Source organism: Giraffa tippelskirchi, chromosome 13 (assembly GCF_054371585.1).
Source record: "Giraffa tippelskirchi isolate mGirTip1 chromosome 13, T2T-mGirTip1v1.2.pri, whole genome shotgun sequence".
In the NCBI taxonomy this organism is placed as follows: domain Eukaryota; kingdom Metazoa; phylum Chordata; class Mammalia; order Artiodactyla; family Giraffidae; genus Giraffa; species Giraffa tippelskirchi.
In genome coordinates, this window is record NC_137287.1 from 116,083,722 (window position 1) to 116,103,668 (window position 19,947).

At 50.4% G+C, this 19,947-nt stretch overlaps 1 protein-coding gene across 2 annotated transcripts in view; it reads right to left on the minus strand.

Moving 5' to 3' along the window:
* CDH22 (cadherin 22) overlaps window positions 1-19,947 on the minus strand; it is an 80,307-nt gene that overhangs the window by 38,758 nt on the left and 21,602 nt on the right. For both annotated transcript variants that reach the window (XM_081553425.1, XM_081553426.1), the window contains exons 3-4: window positions 14,836-14,955; window positions 4,717-4,884 (exon numbers count right to left, since the gene is read on the minus strand). In XM_081553425.1, coding sequence (XP_081409551.1) covers window positions 4,717-4,884; window positions 14,836-14,955 — 288 coding nt within the window. The remainder of the gene's footprint in view (window positions 1-4,716; window positions 4,885-14,835; window positions 14,956-19,947) is intronic.

Genomic DNA, 19,947 nt, shown 5'->3' on the forward strand with positions numbered 1-19,947 from the left:
AAGATGGCCACTGTTACCAGAGTGGGGAAGCAGAGGGGAAACCAGAAGGAATGAGGGTCAAGTAGAACACAAATGGCTCCCTGCTCTCCTCCCAGAGTGGAGATGAAGGTGAGGGTGATTTGCTACGTGATGGGCCTGCCCAGGGGAAGCAGGGGCTGTGGCTTTGGGGATGTGTCTCTTGGAGCCCCCACTGGTCTGGATATCCTTGTGTGGCGTGGCTGTCTCTGACTGACTCTCACATAAGAGTCCCAGGGGGACTCTTAGCACAAGCTGACCATGCCGCCCCCACTCTTTGCCATAGCTCCCCGCTGCACTTGGGATGAAGTTGTACAAACCGCTTGGCCCCTGCTGACTTCTGCAGTCTCATGCATCCAACTCCCCACCTCAACGTGAGCCTCAACCTGGCTAAAGTTCTTGTAATTCCTTCAGGATGGCTTGCTCTGTCCCACCTCTAGACATTGCCTCTCTTTATTCTCCTCTCTGCCTTCGCCTCCCCGTTTGCCCTCCTTTTTAGTCTCACTGACTATTACCTCCTGTAACGGGGAAGGTTCCCAGACCTCCAGGCTCTGGTCCTGTGTGTCCAGGGCCCCCAAACTTATCCTGTTGTAAGGATTACTGCATTTCCCTATTATTTCCTGTTTATTCTTCCTCCCTCTCTCTTTTCCTCCCTCCCTCCGGGCTGTGAGCTCCTGCAGGGCAGGGACCACATCTCTTATTCATCAGGCATTCATGGTGCCTGGCAGAATACCAGGCCGTCACGTAAATGAAATGTTTGAGTGACTAGTGAGTGAATGAATGAAAAGCAGCATGAGTTACTAGTATACACTCACTAGATTAACACAAATGAAAGAAATCTGACAACACCAAGTGTCAGTGAGGATGTGGTATGATGGACACATGCATTTCTTCATGGGGGTAAACAATTTGTCTTTATTTAGTAAAGTTGAAGAAGAGTTTATTCTGCTCCTCTGTAGACTAATGAAATTGCATGCAAAACAGCAGTAGGACACATACAACCATGTTCAAAGTGGTGTCCTCCATAATAACCTCAGACTGGAAACAATCCAAATGTCCATTGGCAGGAGAATAGATAAATCGTTGAATACTATACAGCACTGAAAATGAATAAATTATAGCTAGAAGCAATAACATGTGATTTCACAAACATAATTTGGGGAGATAAAAAAGCAAGATGAATCATTTGTATTGTGAGTTTCCATTTAGATAAGGTTAAAAAACTTATAAAATTAAACTATAATGTTAGGTGATGCCTACATGGGTAAATCAACCCTAAAGGACTGGATAAAGAAGATGTGGTATATATGATGGATCATCGAAAAAGCAAGAGAGTTCCAGAAAAAACATCTATTTCTGCTTTATTGACTATGCCAAAGCCTTTGACTGTGTGGATCACAATAAACTGTGGATAATTCTTACAGAGATGGGAATAGAGGACCACCTGACCTGCCTCTTGAGAAACCTGTATGCAGATCAAGAAGCAACCATTAGAACTGGACGTGGAGCAACAGACTGGTTCCAAACAGGAAAAGGAGTATGTCAAGGCTGTATATTGTCACCCTGCTTATTTAACTTATATGCAGAGTACATCATGAGAAATGCTGGGCTGGAGGAAGCACAAGCTGGAATCAAGACTGCCAGGAGAAATATTAATAACCTCAGATATGCAGATGACACCACCCTTATGGCAGAAAGTGAAGAAGAACTAAAGAGCCTCTTGATGAAAGTGAAAGAGGAGAGTGAAAAAGTTGGCTTAAAGCTCAACATTCAGAAAACTAAGATCATGACATCCGGTCCCATCACTTCATGGCAGATAGATGGAGAAACAGTGGAAACAGTGGCTGACTTTATTTTTCTGGGCTCCAAAATCACTGCAGATGGTGATTGCAGCCATGAAATTAAAAGATGCTTGCTCCTTGGAAGGAAAGTTGTGACCAACCTAGACAGCATATTGAAAAGCAGAGACATTACTTTGTCAACAAAGGTCTGTCTAGGCAAGGCTATGGTTTTTCCAGTGGTCATGTATGGATGTGAGAGTTGGGCTATAAAGAAAGTTGAGCACGGAAGAATTGATGCTTTTGAACTGTGGTGTTGGAGAAGACTCTTGAGAGTCCCTTGGACTGCAAGGAGATCCAACCAGTCCATCGTAAAGGAAATCAGTCCTGAATATTCATTGGAAGGACTGATGTTGAAGCTGAAACTCCAATACTTTGGCCACTTGATGCGAAGAGCTGACTCATTTGAAAAGACCCTGATGCTGGGAAAGATTGAGGGCAGGAGGAGAAGGGGACGACAGAGGATGAGATGGTTGGATGATATCACCGACTCAATGGACATGGGGTTGGGTGGACTCCGGGAGTTGGTGATGGACAGGGAGGCCTGGCGTGCTGCAGTCCATGGGGTCGCAAAGAGTCGGACACGACTGAGCGACTGAACTGAATTGAACTGAACTGATATATAATGAAATACTACTTAGCCATAAAAAAGTGAAATTTTACCACTTGCAGCAGGATGGATGGACTTGGAGGGCATTATGCTAAGTGAAATAAGTCAGACAAAGAAAGCAAATACTGTGTGATATCACTTATATATATAATCTAAAGAATATATAAAAAAGAGACAGATTCACAGATATAAAGAACAAATTAATAGTTGTCAGCAGGAAGAGGGAAGCGGGCAGGGGCAATATAGGAGGAGGAGATTGAGAGGTACAAAGTATTAAGTTTAAAATAAACTACAAGAATATATTGTGCAACATGGGGAATACAGCAACTAATTTATAATTAGTTATAACTATAAATGGAGTAAACCTTTAAAAATTATAAATCACTGTATTGTACACCTATAATTTACATAATATTTACATAATATTATACATCAAAGAAAGTGAAAGTGTTAGTCGCTCAGCCGAGTCCAACTCTTTGTGATCCCATGCACGGTAGCCCACCAGGCTCCTTTGTCCATGGAATTCTCCAGGCAAGGATACTGGAGTGGGTTGCCATTCCCTTCTCCAGGGGATCTTCCCCACCCAGGGACTGAATCCGGGTCTCCTGCATTGCAGGCAGATTCTTTACCGTCTGAGTCACCAGGGAAACCCCTATTATCCATCAACTATACTTCGATAAAAAAGAAAAAGAAAAACAAAGAGATGATAATCATGAAAGTGGGTGGTACTTAACTCTGGAGGAAGAGATGTGGGGAGAAGTTATGATCAAGAAGGGACTTGTGGTAGCTTCTGGGTCCTGGTTGGTGGTTACAAGAATGATTGTTTTGTAATTATGTGTTGAACTGGACATTTATATTTCATGCATTTCTGTCTGTGTGCTGTATTTCCCAATAAGGAAATAAAGAAGGAACATATGAACAACACAGCTATATATTTTAAATGGATCACCAACAGGGTCCTACTGGACAGCACAGGGAACTCTGCTCAATGTTATGTGGCAGCCTGGATGGGAGGGGAGTTGCGGGGAGGATGGATATATGTATATGTATGGCTGAGTCCCTTTGCTGTCTGCCTGAAACTATCACAACATTGTTAATTGGCTATAATCTGATATAAAATGAAAAGGTTAAAAAAAAAGAGAAAGAATACATGAATGAATAAACAAGAGTCTTCCAGGGGCCCTGGACCCTCTGTCTGCCCCACCTCTTCCAGCTCAGGGCTGGCACACAGCCTGGTACACAGAAAACTGAGTGGCCCCCGCCCCTTCACAGGGGCTTTGAAGCTTCCCCATCAAGTGAGTGGGGCTGGGCTGGAGGAGTGGCTGAGGGTGGCTGCTGGACTGGGTTCCCTGGGCAACAGCAAAGACAGGGAGCTGGCTGGCCGGCTCTGCCCACCCCGCGCGGTGTCTGGACTGAGGCGCTTAGGCTGCGCTGTGCTCTCAGCTAAGGGATTGGATTCCCTTATCTCTCGGGGGTCAGTCCCCTGTGGCAGGGCCTAATGTGAGAGCAGTAGACCTCAAGTAATGACTCGCCCGATAGGAATCAGCCCGGCTTCCCACGGCATTTAGTCTCTGCCAGCTTCAGCGGCTTCCTGGGCACAGCTTTCTCGTCTGAACCTGGGACGGAGGGGCTGGCTGGGCAGATGGGAGGTGGGGGACTGGACCAGAGAAGTCACCCCCACTCTGTTGTGCCTGGGGAGGCAGAGAGTGGAAAGCACTCTCCCCCAGTTCAGAAGCACAGAGTCCTCCAGGCTCAGAGAAGGGAAAGACCTGACTCTCCAGACCCTAGCATTTCTATGCACAATGATAGGTGCCCCTGGGGATGGCTGCAGCCTCTGTCTGTATATCTAAGACACCTCTGTGTCTGTCCCTCCACCCCCAGCGTCCCTTTGCAAGCTCAGGTCAGTAGCAGATCACACATAATAAGCATGACAGGGGTGTGTGCAAGGACCAGCTGGAGTGGGTAGACAGACAGGGGCTCACTCTTGGCTGGAAGCAAGGTGCAGGGAGGGGTGGTAAGTGTGTTACATGGATGTATAGAAAATCAGACAACTTTGGGGCTGTCTCCTGCAAAAAGCAAGATTGGAAGCGGGAGGGGGTTAGTGGGTGACTTGGATGGATAGACAGATGGACAGATCGGGGAGTCCCTCTATGGCGAGAAGGCTGCAGGGCAGCTTGGGATCAGAGGGTGGCTGGCAAGGATGACCAGACAGACACACAGATCTGCTCCTCCCTCCAGGAAGGCCTCACTCACTCTGCGGGAAGCGGGGCGGGTTGTCGTTGACGTCAGTGACCACGATGGTGACTGTCGTGGAGCCGGAGAGGCCGCCCAGCTGGCCCGCCATGTCTGTGGCCTGGATCACCACCTCGTAGCGCTCCTGGCTCTCGCGGTCAAGGTCGGGCACGGCCGTCCGGATCACACCTGTGGGTGGGGGGGTTGAGGCCAAGGATGGCCCTTGCCAACTGCCAACCAATATGGAGACCCCTCCCCAGGCAGAGGCCAAGCTCATTCAAGTCCAGGAGGGGAGTCACTGATGCAGAAGACACGGATACAACCACCGTGCAGGTGTGGGGCTCAGCATACACACACACACACACACACGCACGCACACACACGCACGCACGCACGCACGCACGCACATGCACACACACATGCTTATACAGATAGGCGCACAGATAACTCACACTCAGTGCTCCACACACACACCCTCACACACACATCAGATTCACGTGTGTTCAGTCGCTCAGTTCGTGTCTAACTCTTTGTGATCCCTGGACTGTAGCCCACTAGGCTCTTCTGTCCATGAGATTTTCCAGGCAAGAATATTGGAGTGGGTTGCCATTTCCTTCTCCAGGGGATCTTCCTAGACCAGGGATCGAACCTGTGTCTTCTGCATTGTAGGCGGATTCTTTACCGCTGGGCCACTGGGGAAGCCCAGATTCAGGCACATATACTTTAAAACACACACCCTCTCACCCACTTGTACACATAAACACACACATTATATACAGACGTATTAACACACGTTCACACAGTCACACACATACATGTATACCCGCACAGTCACACGCAACACAAAAGCAATAGAATATGGACAATTTAACTAAAAAGAGGCGTAGGGCCTAGAATCAGGCACTGTGTGACCCCCCTTGAGCCTCCGATCCCACTTTCGGGGTCTCAGTTTCCCCATATGAGGGGGAATCCTGACATTTTCTGGGTGAGCCTGGCCTGTGTCTGATTCATCTCTGGGTTGGTGTCACTCAGCCCAGAGCCAGGCCCAGCATGGCGGTTTGGTGAATGTTTAACTGAGTGAACTGGCCTCACAGCCACCCTCAAACACACTCACGATGGAGTCACACTCACCCACACATAAACACTGATATGTCTCACACACTTAGATGTATTATTAATACATTAATATAATAATTAATACAAGGTAACACCTATGAGGTCACACGCACAGGCACACACGTAGCTACTAGGACACACTTATTCTCACACACACACATACACCCTCCAGGATTAAGTCATCCTCCAGCCGCTGGGGGCCCTAGCCCCTTCCTTTGGGGCCCGGCCCTAGATTCTCTGTCCAGGCATCAGCTAATTGCTGATTAGACAATCCTTCAAACTGTTAATGGAAGCAGGCAAAGGGGCAGCAGAACGGGTGCCTGCGAGATGGATTCTGAGCAGGGGAAGGCTGGACTTCTGGTCTCTCTGCACACACGCTTATACGGTGGGAGATCAGGAGGGAGGAGGGAGTTGATGAGCCAGTCAGAGTCCCCCCACCCCTGACCCACTTCAACCTGTGAGCACCAGGTGGCGGCAGGCGGTGCCCAGGGCCTGAGCACCGGGTGGAGTCACGCACCAGCAGCCCCACGATGTGCCCCATAAAACGCAATCTCTCACTCCTGATGTCCCCAGACAGCCCCTAGATTCCGATAAAGGCAATGGAACGGGAGCAGAGGCTATAGTGTGTGTGTGTGTGTGTGTGTGTGTGTGTGTGTGTGTGTGTGTAACTGGGGGAGCCAGGAGTGGTGCATCTAGGGGGTGTGCCTGCTTTTGTGGGATCCCATGGAGATACGGAAAGTGGAGTCTGTCTAATCAGGGGTCATAGAGACCCTCTATCAGCAGCCTTCAAGACTCTTCAATAAGCTCCCTCCTGACTCCTCCTTGGCCTGGACGGATCTTTCCAAGGGCAGGGGAGACTTGGAAGCAGATGAACTTGGGATAAATCCCAGATCTGCCATTTGTTGACCAGGTGATCTTGAGCAAACCCCCTCACCTCTCTGGACCTCAGTTTCTTCATTTATAAAATGGGACCATCACATACTTCTCCACAGAGCAGGATCTCCCAAGCTGGCACCGTGGACATCTCAGGCAGGATGATTCCACCCACGAGATGCTGGTAGCAGCACCCTCCCCATCCCAACTATAGTTCCAGACATTGGCAAATTGTCCCTGGGGGGCAAAATTGGTTGAGAATCACTGGTGCAGTTTCACCTCATGAGAACTGCATGTGACAGCTACAGCAATAACTGACATGGATGTGCATTTACCCCGTGCTTGCCATGGTTCTAAGCACCTTAAAGTGAACTGCCTCATTTAAATTTCTTAACAGCCCTATGAGGATGGTGCTGTGATTATACCCAGTTTACAGATGAGGACATGGAGGCACAGACAGGTTAAGTACCGGCACAAGGTCGCACATGTAGAAAGCACAGTCAGGATTCCAGCAGGCTCTCTGGGGCCTCAGCCCATGCTGTGGATGGCTCTGCTGGACTTCAGTAAGGATGGAGGGCCCCTGCCCAGCCAGCCTGGTATCCCCTGCCCCACCCACCCTCAGGTACAAGGGGAGAGCCCAGGCCTTTGATAGACTGATGCTGTTTATGTGGTTCTGTCTCAGCTCCTGAGAGAGCCCTTGCTCATCTCCATCCTAATCAGGCAAGCCATGCTTCCAATCACGTGGTGGGCTCCTTGCTCCATCTCCCTGGTGCTGGACCTCAACACTGGTACTGTCAGAGGAATCCCTTCTGGGGATTAGGGCAGGACTCAAGGCCTGTCTGCAGTCCGGGACGGCAGGGGCCATCCTGGGAAGGTGGACTTGTGTATCCTCTACCCTGAGGGGCTGAAGGAGGGAAAGAGCAGGAAGGGAAGAGAGAAGAGAGGGAGGAGGATGAAGGTGGCAGAGAGGGAAGGAGAGAGAGACAGACAGAGAGGAATCTGAGAGGTCAGAGCGGAAAGAGACTGAGCGCGCCACGTACTTGTAGGCACAAAAGGGAAAAGAGGGGAGGAGAGGGAAAGGGAGACCCACGGAGAGACAGAGGCCTGGAGAGAAACAGAAAGAAAGAAGAAAGCCAAGGCCAAGAACAGCAAGGGCAGCATGAACAGACCTCGGGGACCCAGAGAGACAGACGGACAGTGAGGGGTGGAGAAAGAAGGTGAGAGGGAGGAAAGGAGAGGGCAGACAGATGGACTGACAGGGGAGTGATCACGGGCCAGAGACGTGGTGGGGGGCTCCCTGCGTGAGCCAGGCAGAGAGGCGGGGTGGGGGGGCAGGAGAGCACTTACGGTGGGCTAAAGAAAAAGTGAAAGTGAAGCCGCTCAGTCGTGTCCGACTCTTTTTGACCCCATGGACTGTAGCCCACCAGGCTCCTCCATCCATGGGATTTTCCAGGCAAGACTACTGGAGTGGGTTGCCATCTTCTTCTCCAGCAGATCTTCCCAACCCAGGGATTGAACCCAAGTCTCCCGCATTGTAGGCAGATGCTTTGCTGTCTGAGCCACCAAGGAAGTCTATGGGCTGAGCTTTGTCATTTACATCTAGGGTCTCACTGATGTGGAGTCTGGTGATGGGGCCACTGTGCCTGGACAAGCTTGTGGACCAAAAGCTCAGTGACCGGCTCTGAGTGGGGCTGGGAGCAGGGGTCTGAGATCTATGCCTGTGGGTGAGGTGCCAGGCTTATGTGACTGGCCTCCTTGCTGTCCCTGTCACTTCTGACTCCAGAGGAGCTGGGGACACTTAAGTCTTCATCCCTAGAAACGGGTCATGAAGCTGTGCTGAGTGTGTGAGCAGGTGCTCTCACTGGACAACAAGTAGGTGGGTACCCTGAAGCCATGCTGCCTCTGGACCCTGCCCCCGGGGCCACACCCAATGACAGGTTGCTATGGTGATAGCTCCCGATGAACCACGCCTACTGGGATCCACGCCTTGGGTCAGCCCCTCCCACGCTGACTCGGGCCTCGGCTGTGGGACTTGCTTTGGCCAATGGGACATCAGCAAGTGTGACAGGAGCAGAGAGACTTGATAAACCCTTATGTGCCAGGGCTTGTCTTCTTGGAACCCTGGGACCACTGCACTGTGAAGAAACCCAAGATGAAAGGCCACAGCTGTCCTTGCTGACCTGCCAGCTGACTGTTGCTATGTGAGTGACCCCAGCAAAAGAACTGCCCAGCCAACCCACAGAATCGTGACAAATAATAAATTGTTGCTGTTTTAAGCCACCATGTTTGGGAACAGTTTGTCACACAGCGGTAGATAGCTAACAGAGAAATCGAGATTCCCCAGCCCGTTCCTCTTCTGGGCTCACTCCTGTAGCCGTGTTTCACTGGAGGGCCATCTGGCTGAAGGTCCAAGATGGCCTCATGTACTGATACATGCTGGGCGGTTGATCCTGGCTGTTCACCAGACCTTCTCTCATCCTCCCGTGGGCTGGGCTGGCTTCCTTCAACTGTGATGTCAGGACCACGTTCCAGGAGAGAAGCATGCAAGCTGCAAGGTCTCTTAAGACCTAACCTGGGAATCTGCAGAACATCATTTCTACTACATTCCATTCATTGGCCAAGGCAAGTCGTAAGGCGGCCCAGATTCAAGGGGCAGGGAAATAGATCCCTCCTCCCCTGCTCGATGGGAAGAGCTGAAGTCACTAGGAGGCCAATTCAGGGATGGGAGGACTTGATGGCATATTTTGCCATCTGCTCTATTCCACACCCCATTCTATCCCCAATGCGGGGAGAAGCATCCTGGAGGCTGGTGTCCACCTGAGAGGGAGGGAGAGAGTCTGAGGGAAAATTCTCAAATCAGCTCTTAAACCATCTGGCTATGGGTTTCCCTGATGGCTTAGTGGTAAAGAATCTGCCTGCCAATGCAGGAGACACGGGTTCAATCCCTGGTCCGGGAAGATCCCACAGGCCAAGGAGCAACTAAGCCTGGAGCCACAACTACTGAGCCTGTGCACCCTAGAGTCTGTGCTCCACAAGCAGAGAAACCACCCCAATAAGAAGCCTGCACACCACAGTGAGAGGAGCCTCCACTCTCCGCAGCCAGAGAAAAGCCCACACAGCAATGAAGGCCCAGCACAGCCAAAAATAAATGGATAAATAAAGCTATTTTTTAAAAAGCAAACATCTGGCTCTGAAAATTCATTCACTGACTCATTTATCAGGGCCTTACTGAGGGGCTATCATGTGCCAGGGCTACACAGAGTCAGATAAGAAGTAGCACAAAAATGAGGGACTTTAGAGTCAGATAGATACAAGTTCAAGCCCTCTTTCCACCATTTATACGTTATCTGACCTTGGACAAGTTCTTAACTCTCTCTGAGCCTCAGTTTCCAATTCTGTAAAATGGGACTACTCAGTGGAAAGGGCTCTTACGTGGGTTAAATGAGACAAAGCTTCAGTAGCAGGTCCCACATCTTGGAGATGCCTTGAGGATTCCCGCTCCTCAAGTCCTGGGTTGTGGGCCCCATAAATCAGTTCCACAAAGGCCGAGATCCACACTGGCCTTGTTCGTCATCTTATCTATACAGTCCAGCACATAGTAGGTGTTCAATAAACATTCTGACTTATGGACCTACAACCATAGACCCTCTGCCTGCCTCTCACAGCCTGGGTGTAGTTGTCTGTATCTGGCTTCTCTGTTGGAACAAAAGCCCATGAAGGCAGAAACCAGATCCAGGCATCATCCTGACCCCTGGGATCTGGCACTTACAAGGGTGAGTTTTATTCCCTCTTCCGAAAGCCAGCATCTCTGGCTCAGCTGAGGACGTTCAGCAGAGATCTTGAAGTCTCTGAGAGCCAGAGGCTTTCTATTCTTGCTGGGATAGTGGCTGGGTGGGGGCTGGTAATGAGAACCTGGCCCCGGCCCCCCACAGCCCTGTCCTCACTCTACGCCCCCAGTTCCAGCTGTTGTCTTCCCTGCCCCCGCTGTCCCCTCCAAATGCTGCAGAAAGGGCCCTGGAGCCCAAGTGATGCCTCATTAGCCCCGCAAACGCCATCCCTGTTTTCCCAGTGGGGGGTCTGCTGGCAGGCCTGGCCTTTAAAACACACACGCTAATTCCTCCTCTGGCACGGGCCTCGTGGCGCCCCGCCTCCTCCCTTCCCTCACACCTTTCTTTCAGGCCCCGTTCCGGCTCTGCTCCCTGCTATCTGCACAGCGAGAACAGACTGTACCTCACAGCGGCTGCTAAATATAGACCCGCATCAGCGGAATATTCCTGGCTGGGGAAATGGAGCTGGGGCTGGAAATGGCACTGGGGCGGGTCCTACCGCGGGGCCGAAGGCTCCAGGAGGAAACATCGAGTCCTTCCTGGGTAACCTCCACAAAGACCCTTTCAGACTGTAGAAGTAGAAGGATCCTGAAAACAAGGACCCCGTTTGTGTTTCTCCGCTTGCCTTGCCCGGTGCCCACTTTCGAGCTTCTTGGGAACCATTCCTGCCCTCCCAGGCTCCACGGCCTCCTACTTGCCACCTTCCTCCCGACTCTCTGCGGTGGGGGATGCTCTTTCTTAGAACCTGGCCATCCTCCTCACTCTCTTGGAGTCTGATGCTTCATCTGCCCACCCCTGTCATCTCCCAGACTCGGTCCTGGCCCTGCCCTTATTTCTCTGTCCTCTCTTTTCCTCTCCACCTTAAAGCTGGTGAACTCTCAGGCTGAAGGCATGAAGGTTGCATCACCATCATCCCCAGGGATTGCACTGTGCCCATCACACCCTCGCTGTTCCCCGGCCTGCATCTTCTGTCCTAGATACTGGGTGGCCGACCCCCTCACTTTCATTTAGGGCTCAGCCACAGTGTCACCTCTCCAGAAAGGTCTGTCCGGATTTCTTCATCTCAGTCGACTCTCTTATCCTGCTTAGGTGTCTTCCTAGCATCATTGCTACTCAATATTAGGTTGCATGTTTATCTGCTTGTTTTCTGTATTTCCTACTTAAAAGCTCCGTGAGGGTAGAGTCTTGGGTTTGTCTGTTGCTGCATTCCTAGGGCCTGGAGACAGCAGGACATGTACAGGCATTCAATAAAGAGTTGGTGAATGAATGAATGAATGAATTCTCCTACTGGACCCTCCCAGCAATCACATGAGATGAGTATTATCTCTCTTGTGCACATGGGGAAGCCAAAGCTCAAAGAGTTCCAAGTGTTCTTGGAGCTTTATACCCATATTTCAGATGGCCTATTCTAGACGATTCTTCCCTCCTCTCATCTTAAAGCCAACAGAGTTAAAATCGAATTAAATAGCTCTGCACCAGATCCTGAAGCATACTCAGTAATTCCTCTGCCCCTCAACAGTTTTCTTAAGCCACGCTCATCCTTCGGTTTTTGTAGATGATGCCCCTTTCCATCCCAGGTTCCGACGTTAGGAAACCCCAGATTCCTTCCTTAATCTAGTCCTGTACATTCACCCAGGTCTTCAAGGTTTGCCCTTTGCAGGATCTCATTGTCACTCCTCATTTTCCTTCCTCAGCATCTCAACAAATCTTCCCTAGCAATCCCGTATCATCTCTGGCCCCCTAACAAGATGAAGCAAGTTAAGGAGTCTGGGTGGGTGCCAAGAAAGGGTGCAGGCTTTGACTTTTGTCCTTAGGGGCTCTCTGCTGGCACCCCAGGCTCCAGGGTGTCCCTGAATTCAGTGCATGCTTCTGAGCCATGCTATACAGGGGCAGCCTGAGGGATCTTGTTAAAATGAAAACCTGAGTGTGTCACTTTCCGGCTTTAAAGTCATCAATGAACCCACAGGGTTGGCGAGGGGGAGGGGAAACAGGCTCTCTCGTAGGCGGCTCTTCGCCAGTGTAATCTGGTACATTTCGGCATTATCTATCCTGATTCCAAACGCACATGCTTTTTGACCCAGCTTTTCCACTTCCCGAAAATTATCCAGCAGATACACTCACACAAGCACAAAATGATATATGTATGAGGTTATTCACTGTAGCATTGTTCATTGTAGAAAAAGATTGGAAACAGCGTAAGTGTCCATCAAGAGGGGACTGGTGAAATAAATTTCAGTGTATTCCACAACAGCTGTTAAATAAAAGAATGAGGAAGCTCTTTATGTGCTGATATGGGATAATCTGCAAGATGTATTGTTAAGCGAAAAAGACAAACAATGTGTATAGTGTGTGTTTATAGCCACCATTTGTGTAAAAAAACAAAACACCAAATACATGTACCTACTTTCTTGTACATGCATAGAATAGCTCTGGAAAGATACACAAGAAAATTACATTGGTTGCTTTGGGCATACAGACCGGGTATCTGGGGGACTAGCAGGGGTGAAAAATTTCCATTAAATACAAATTTGGACTTTTTTGGAGCTGTGCTGGGTCTTCATTGCTGTGTGTGGGCTTCCTCTAGTTGCGGTAAGTGGGGCTACTCTCTAGTGGGATGTGGGCTTCTCATTGCCGTGGATTCTCTTGTTGCAGAGCATGGGCTCTAGGCTTAGGGGCTCAGTAGTCGTGGATTGTGGCGCATGGGCTTAGTTGTTCCGTGGCATGTGGGATCTTCCCAGACCAGGGATCAAACCTGTATCTCCTGCATTGGAAGGCAGATTCTTTACCTCTGAGCCACCAGGGAAGCTCCCAAATTTGGACTTTTTAAATCTTGAAATGTATTATTTATTTAAAAAAAAAACCAATATTTTTCAAGTGAATGAGTTCAAGGTCTCATAGGATATATACACCCCGTGGCTCCCTTTGGGGCTGCAAAATCTGAGGGTGAGAGTGCTCTTCCTCTGTTTTTAAAAACATTTCTTTCATGTTTGAATGTTTTCTAAAATGTATTAGTTTTGCAAGGAGAAAAAGTAATGCAGATACTGTGCGTAAGAGCATGTGATTATAGACTGGAACCCTCCCCCTAAACAAAACAAACTCACACACACACACAATACCCCAATCTCAAATCTATCAACACCCTCCCGCCCCACTGCCCTTAGAATAAAATCCAAGTGCTTTGCTTGCCTTGCACGCGACGCAGTCAGGCTCCAGCCAGCCTCTCCACGTCACCTCTCCACAAGCCTCTTCCCCAGTCCTGAGTTGTTTACAATTCCCCTTACGCCTCAGGCTGTTCTCTTCCTCCCAGTTTTGCCTGCACCATGCCCTCTGCCTGGAATGCCTTTCTCTGCATCTCTGTCTGGCCAGCACTTTATCCTTTGGAGATTGCTACCACTGCCTCCAAGAAACTGACATCCTCATTGCCCACGCAGATGTCTGTCCCCCTGTCCTCACTGGACTGGGAGCCCCATGGTGACTTTCCATAAACATTCGGTGGTGTCTCATGTCTCAACCCCTGCCTTCTCCAGTCCCAGGGACTGTGAGAGCACTGCTCTTGGCTTTGGCAGGCGCAGTTGGCTGTGGGACCTCCAGTGAACCAGTTTACCTCTCTGAGCCTCCTCCTTCTGTCCTCTGAGCCACTCTGGCAACCCCCCACCCCCACCCCGGGATGTATTCAGGTTCCAGCCTCAGAGCGGGTGAAGCGGTGGACAGTGGGGCGGATGCTGTACCATTGCTTGGCGGTAGTGGGGAGAGCAGTAAGCCAAGAAGCCGGCCTTCCCTAACGGTCTCGGCTTCTGTCTTCCCATCAGATCCTGAACAACTGTCACTTGAACAGAGGTTTCACAACTGCCAAAAATGTGCCCTTCACAGGCTCACTGCTGCCCTCCCACCCCTCCCCCCCGCCCCGCTACCTGCCGGCCCCCAGCTACACTTATGACCATGGCCAACTCGTATGGACTGCGGACGCGTCTGCCCCAGTTTAGTTCCCAGGCCAAGGTGAGGGGCCACTGAGTTCAGATCTCTGAAATCCGTTCAGGAGGCCCACAGTGGTTGCCTCCAACCTTTTGGTTGTCGTGTCAGTCTTGCAGGTGCCCCTGACTCCATTTTTCCCCCTACTGCTCTGTCCTCTCTTCCTGCCTGGCCGCCCTCCCTCTCCGCGACCCTGGGGTCTCCTGGATCCCATGAGATGCTTCGGTATCCTGTCCCAACCTCGGCACTGTTGGTTGGAAGGCTGAGAGCAGAAGTGCGCCCGCCTCCCTGGCCCCGCCCCGCCCTTTATGCCACGCCTCCGGCCCCGCCCCTTTGGGCTGGCCCTGCCCCTCACCGGTCTTGGGGTCCACGGTAAAGTGATGCTCGCCGTCCAGCACGCTGTACACCAGTCGAGCGCTGCTGCCATACGTGGGGTCATCCGCATCCGAGGCCATCACCTGCATCACCGATGTGCCTGGGTCCCGGGGGACCAAGCGAGACACAGGTCAGCTGGCGCCGCTGTGCTCGTCCTCTCCACCTCTCCCCACCCACGAGAAGCTGCGAAAGGAGACTTAGGCCGGAGGTCATTGAAGCCAATCCCCTCACAGTCCCCTTGTCCGCTTTAGGCCCCAACCCGCTTCCAGATCTGGAGGCCTTCCCAGTAGCACGAGCAGGACCATGGAGCCAGCTCTGGATTCAAATCTCCTTTCCCAGCCGCAGGACTCTGGCGAAGGAAGAGAGCCTCTCTGAATCTCAGTTTCCTCACCAGCAAAATGAGGACAATCCTGGTTCTTGTTCATGATGGAACACATTTTAAATTCCTAGTGTACAATGAACGGGCTCAGAGCCGTCTCTCAGTGATGGTGGAAATGGTTAATTTCACCAGTTAAGGTCATCACAGTCAGAGTTAGAGCTGAGACTGGAAACCACGCACTTTACTCCCAAAGCAGGGGTCTTTCTACACATCCCAGCTCCTCCCGATTTCTCGAGGAAATTCTGCCTCCTTCCTCCCACCCTCTAATACTCCCATCCCCACCAAGGAGGATGTCAATGGAGGTCAATGCAGAAGGACAACCAAGCTTACTGGGACTCAGTGGCCAGTGTCTCTTGGCCCCCAGGCAGAAGAACAGCAGCACCGAGCTCTTGCTTTGGGAAGTAGTTGGCTGTGGTCCTCGGTGCCCTCCTTGCTCCTCCCCCCAAGTGCCCAGACAGTCCCCAGCCCCAACACACACACTTCTCCTCATGCTCTGCACGTAGGCTGCTGGGGAGAGTATAAATTGGATAAAAGTCCATCAAACAGCTGCAATTAAGTTATTGATTTTCGACGCTGCCTCATTAAACTGGGAGCTTCTCTCGGCCTGTCCCAGAGATGGCTCTAATTTGACATCATGTTCAATTTGACGAAAGCAGAGCTTGGGACATGAGGCTGGAGAGGGTGTGGATGATGGAAGGAGTCGGGGAGGGGTTGGATGGAGGGACAGGCTAAACTGAGTGGTCCACCAGAACCTTTCCAGAGAGGAGGGGATAAGACCCAAGAGGGAGTCATGAAGGCTTGGGATGGGACCCAAGGGGGACGAGACTCAGGCATCACTTCAAGGAGATGCCCCCTTCTGGGTGTCCTGCTAAGGTTCCGGATAGAGCCCTCCTGGTGGGCTGGGCTGTCTGGGCTAGCGCGGTGGCGTGCTGGGGGGTGCGGCCAGTTCACTGCCTGGCTAATGAGTGAGGCTCTGAAAGTGCTACTGCAGCAATTCTGCTGAGCCCAGACTGCCGCCTGCCTCTCCCGCCTCCAGCCTGGGGCCCTCGATCATTCCAGACAGACACATGTATTTATTTTTCACTCTTTTGCATTTCTCATTTCCCTCTCCGTGTCCCTCCTCCCAGCCTTCTAACCCAGCCCTGCAATGCGCCTCTCTCTTTGGCGGCTCCAGCTCTGCATCAACCATATCAGAGTTGCCTGGAGAAGTTGAAAGGAAGAGGTTTGGGCAAGCCTCCTCCCTCTTGATGCTAGGTAACCAGAGGTCTCCTATTCAGGGCAAGGGCATGATCCCAGGCCCCTCCTCTTAAACAGAGAGAAGAGAGAGTAATAGACCCTACTGAGCACCAACTGCATGCCTAGCTTCACCAGCCACTTAAACCCATTATCTCTAATTCTCATAGCATCTCTGAGAGGCAGAGTGGACCTCTCTAAATTACAGGTGGGGGAAACAGGAGGAAAGACCTGAATAGGGGCACAGAGTGACAAAGTAGTGGGAAGCCAGAGTCAGCACAGACACACACGGTGACTCTGGATGGTGGCCTGGTGTACTGAATCAGTCAGTGACTCTGCCACTTTTTAGCAGTTTGACCTTGGGCCTGTCATGAACCCTGGTTTTGCCTCGACTTCCTCCTTTGTGAAAGAGGGTGAGAGTACCACCAGACTCCTGGGATCGATTTCAGAATTCAAATAGACTTCCATCTTCAGCACCAAGGACAGCACCTAACTCTACCCGCACCCCCCACTAAGAACTCAATAAAGGCAGGTTGTTGTTGTCTTCTCAGGAGGCACTGCATGCCTGTATACAATGGCACAATCAAGCCTCCTTCACAGACATACTGAAATGAGAGGCAATAGGTAGAGCATCAGGCTCATGGTGGGCGCTCAATAAATAGTGGCTGCTGTAACTGTTATGAGAGAGGATCTCCCTGTCACTCTCCTCTGCTGTTGCCCCCACCCCCTGGGCAAGACACAATGCTGGGTTGAGTGACTCCCCGGGGACATGGCTGAGCTCTCTCTCTCTCTCCCTGGCTGTATCCCAGGGACTCCCGCAGGGATGATGGAATCATTTCCCCAATCTGGGGTTCTTTATTGCAGCCATTACAGTTAATGTGGATGCATGGGGATGGTGAAGGGTCAGCGATTCACCCCTGGTTCCCCAGGCCCTACACTCCCTCCCACCTCCTTCACAAGTCAGCAGCTCCCCAGAATCAGCAGACAAATGGGTGCCAGGCTTGTGGATGCTGTAGGACCACTCTGTGCCATCTCCCTAAGTTAAGCAGATTGCATTTTACAATGCACCATCACGGCTCTTCTCTCCTTCAGTCCTCATGCCAACTCTATGAGGTAGATGCATTGACATGCTGGCAAATGTTTAACCATTGGCTCTGGGGGACGGAGGGGTGGGGATAAACGCCCTGCTTTGTAGTGTTTGATGATTTCTACAGTGTAAATACTCTCACCATGGCCAATTTCAAACTACCAATGTGATATCAAGTGGCTTATGAAACTCCTGAAAATCAATGTTTGGCTTTCATGAGCTGATACAAGCCAACTTCAGTATACTCCTGCATCATTTCCATTTTACAGATGAGGAAACTGTTATGCACGGCAAAGGGTGACAATGTAAATTAATAATGAATAATAATGAAACCCATTATTACATAAACATCTTCAATGATAATGATAGATTAGGTTTACTAAATAACTACTTTGCACTACATGCTGTAATAAGCCCTTTATGCATAGTATCTCATGGAATTCATATAATAGAGCCTTGAAGTAAGCTCTATTAAGATTTCTACTTTGCAGGTAAGGAAATGGAGGCTGAGTGAAGTTTAATAATGAACCCCTTTTGTCTCAATTTCATCATTTGTGAAATGGGGGTACTCAGGACCATTGTGAGAACTCAAATAGATTTCCTTGTTCAACAGCTGGGACAGTGCCTGGCTAAATTCATCTGGCAAGGAAATAGGAGAGGCAAGATTCAAACCCAGGTGGATCTGATGTCAAAACACACATGTATCTTGCCTTATAAGGTAGTAGGGTGGGGATCAATAGGAGAAGTAGACAGGCAAGTGAGAGAAGAGTCAAAGAAAGGAGAGAAAGGAAGAGCAGCGGGAGAGCAAGGAACTGGGTTCAGGATTCTCCCTCCTTGGTATTTAGTTCAAGCCCGGACTTTCAGAAGCAGGGCTGGGATTGGCTAGAGTGAGCCATTCGCTGTCCATGGTTCCGCCCCAGCCCTTCTGCTATATGAGTTAAGGGCCTAATTCCAGACTAGCATAGGAAGGATTGCCCAAAGGATTCTTGCCTAAACAGGATCTCAGAACTCCAGGGCTCCATGTAGAATGTTGGATATGGAAAGTCTGCTCCTTGGATAGCACAGAAACCAGTGGTTCTCAAACTGGCTGCACATTAGAATCTCTTAGGAACTTTAAAATAAAACTGATGTTGAGCCCCAACCCAGGTTAATTTAATAGCACTCCCTTGGCAGTGGAGCACAGGCAAGGGTATTTTAAAAGCTCCAACAGTGATTCTGAAGTGCATTCCAGACTGAGAACTGATGCCCTAGATGCAACCCCTGATTGAACTGATGAGGAAACAGAGTCACAGAGAGACTCAGTGCCTTTCCCCAGGTTAAGTCATTAGTAAGTGGTAGGAAAAGATTCCAACCCACATCTCTGTAGCCAGCATGTCACCCTCCTGGACTCACTGTGCCTGTACTGAGACTGACACACCAAAGGAAGTAGCAAGGATGACAAAGCCACCAAATCAGCATGAGAAGTTGGACACTCCTACAAAGAGATGCCCCTCACAACTTCATGGAGACATGGGACTTTGGCATCAGAGAATCCTGGGTTCAAATCGCACCACTTCCTCACTCTGTGCCCTCAGTCAAGTCTTTCCCTTGTTTGACCTTTTTCCTCACTGATAAGTTAGAGGGTCACACTCTGCCTCTCAGAGATGTTATGGGGATTAGAGATGATGGACTTAAGAGGCTGGTAAAGCCAAGCATTTAGTAAGCGCTCAATAAGAGTTTCTTCCTTTCTCTTCTCTCTATACGGTCAGAAGATCTCTGGGGCTGTGTCTTTGCCCCTGAGTGGGAGACTCCTGGGCACCAGTATCAGGAGGGCGGGGGCTTGCCCACCCTTCATTTCTAGTTTAAATGGGTGGGTCTGACATGGTGTGTCATGGGGCCAGAACTAGAATCCATGCTCTGGCTCCCAGGTCAGAATGCTTTCTCTTCTCCCTTTAACCCTTGCTATTTATGAAATCCAACTGAGGCCCAAACATGGGCCCCAGGACCCCAAGCTGCTCAAGGAGAAAGTGGTGCCATGTGGAGTAGAGGTCAGGGGTTGAAGACAAACTCTCATTCCAGCCCTGTTCTTGGCTCTCTGTGTGGCTATGGGACAACTACCCAACCTGACTGGACCTCAGTTCCCCTTCTGTAAAATGGAGATAACACTTTATGCTTCCTGTATCCTGGGTGAGAGAGACCCCTTGATGAGATGAAAGAGATGAAACGCTCTGGAAAAGAACAGAGTCCTCAACCGAGGTGACCAAGTGTCATTATTATGAAGATGTTTGTAATTATGATCACCCTGCCTCTTCCCTACCTCCCTCTGCTGCCCTGCTGGGCCCAGGGAAACCCTTGGCTCACATTTAGCTTCTCAAACATTTATGAAAAATGAGTCCCACCCCCTGCTGCTGCTA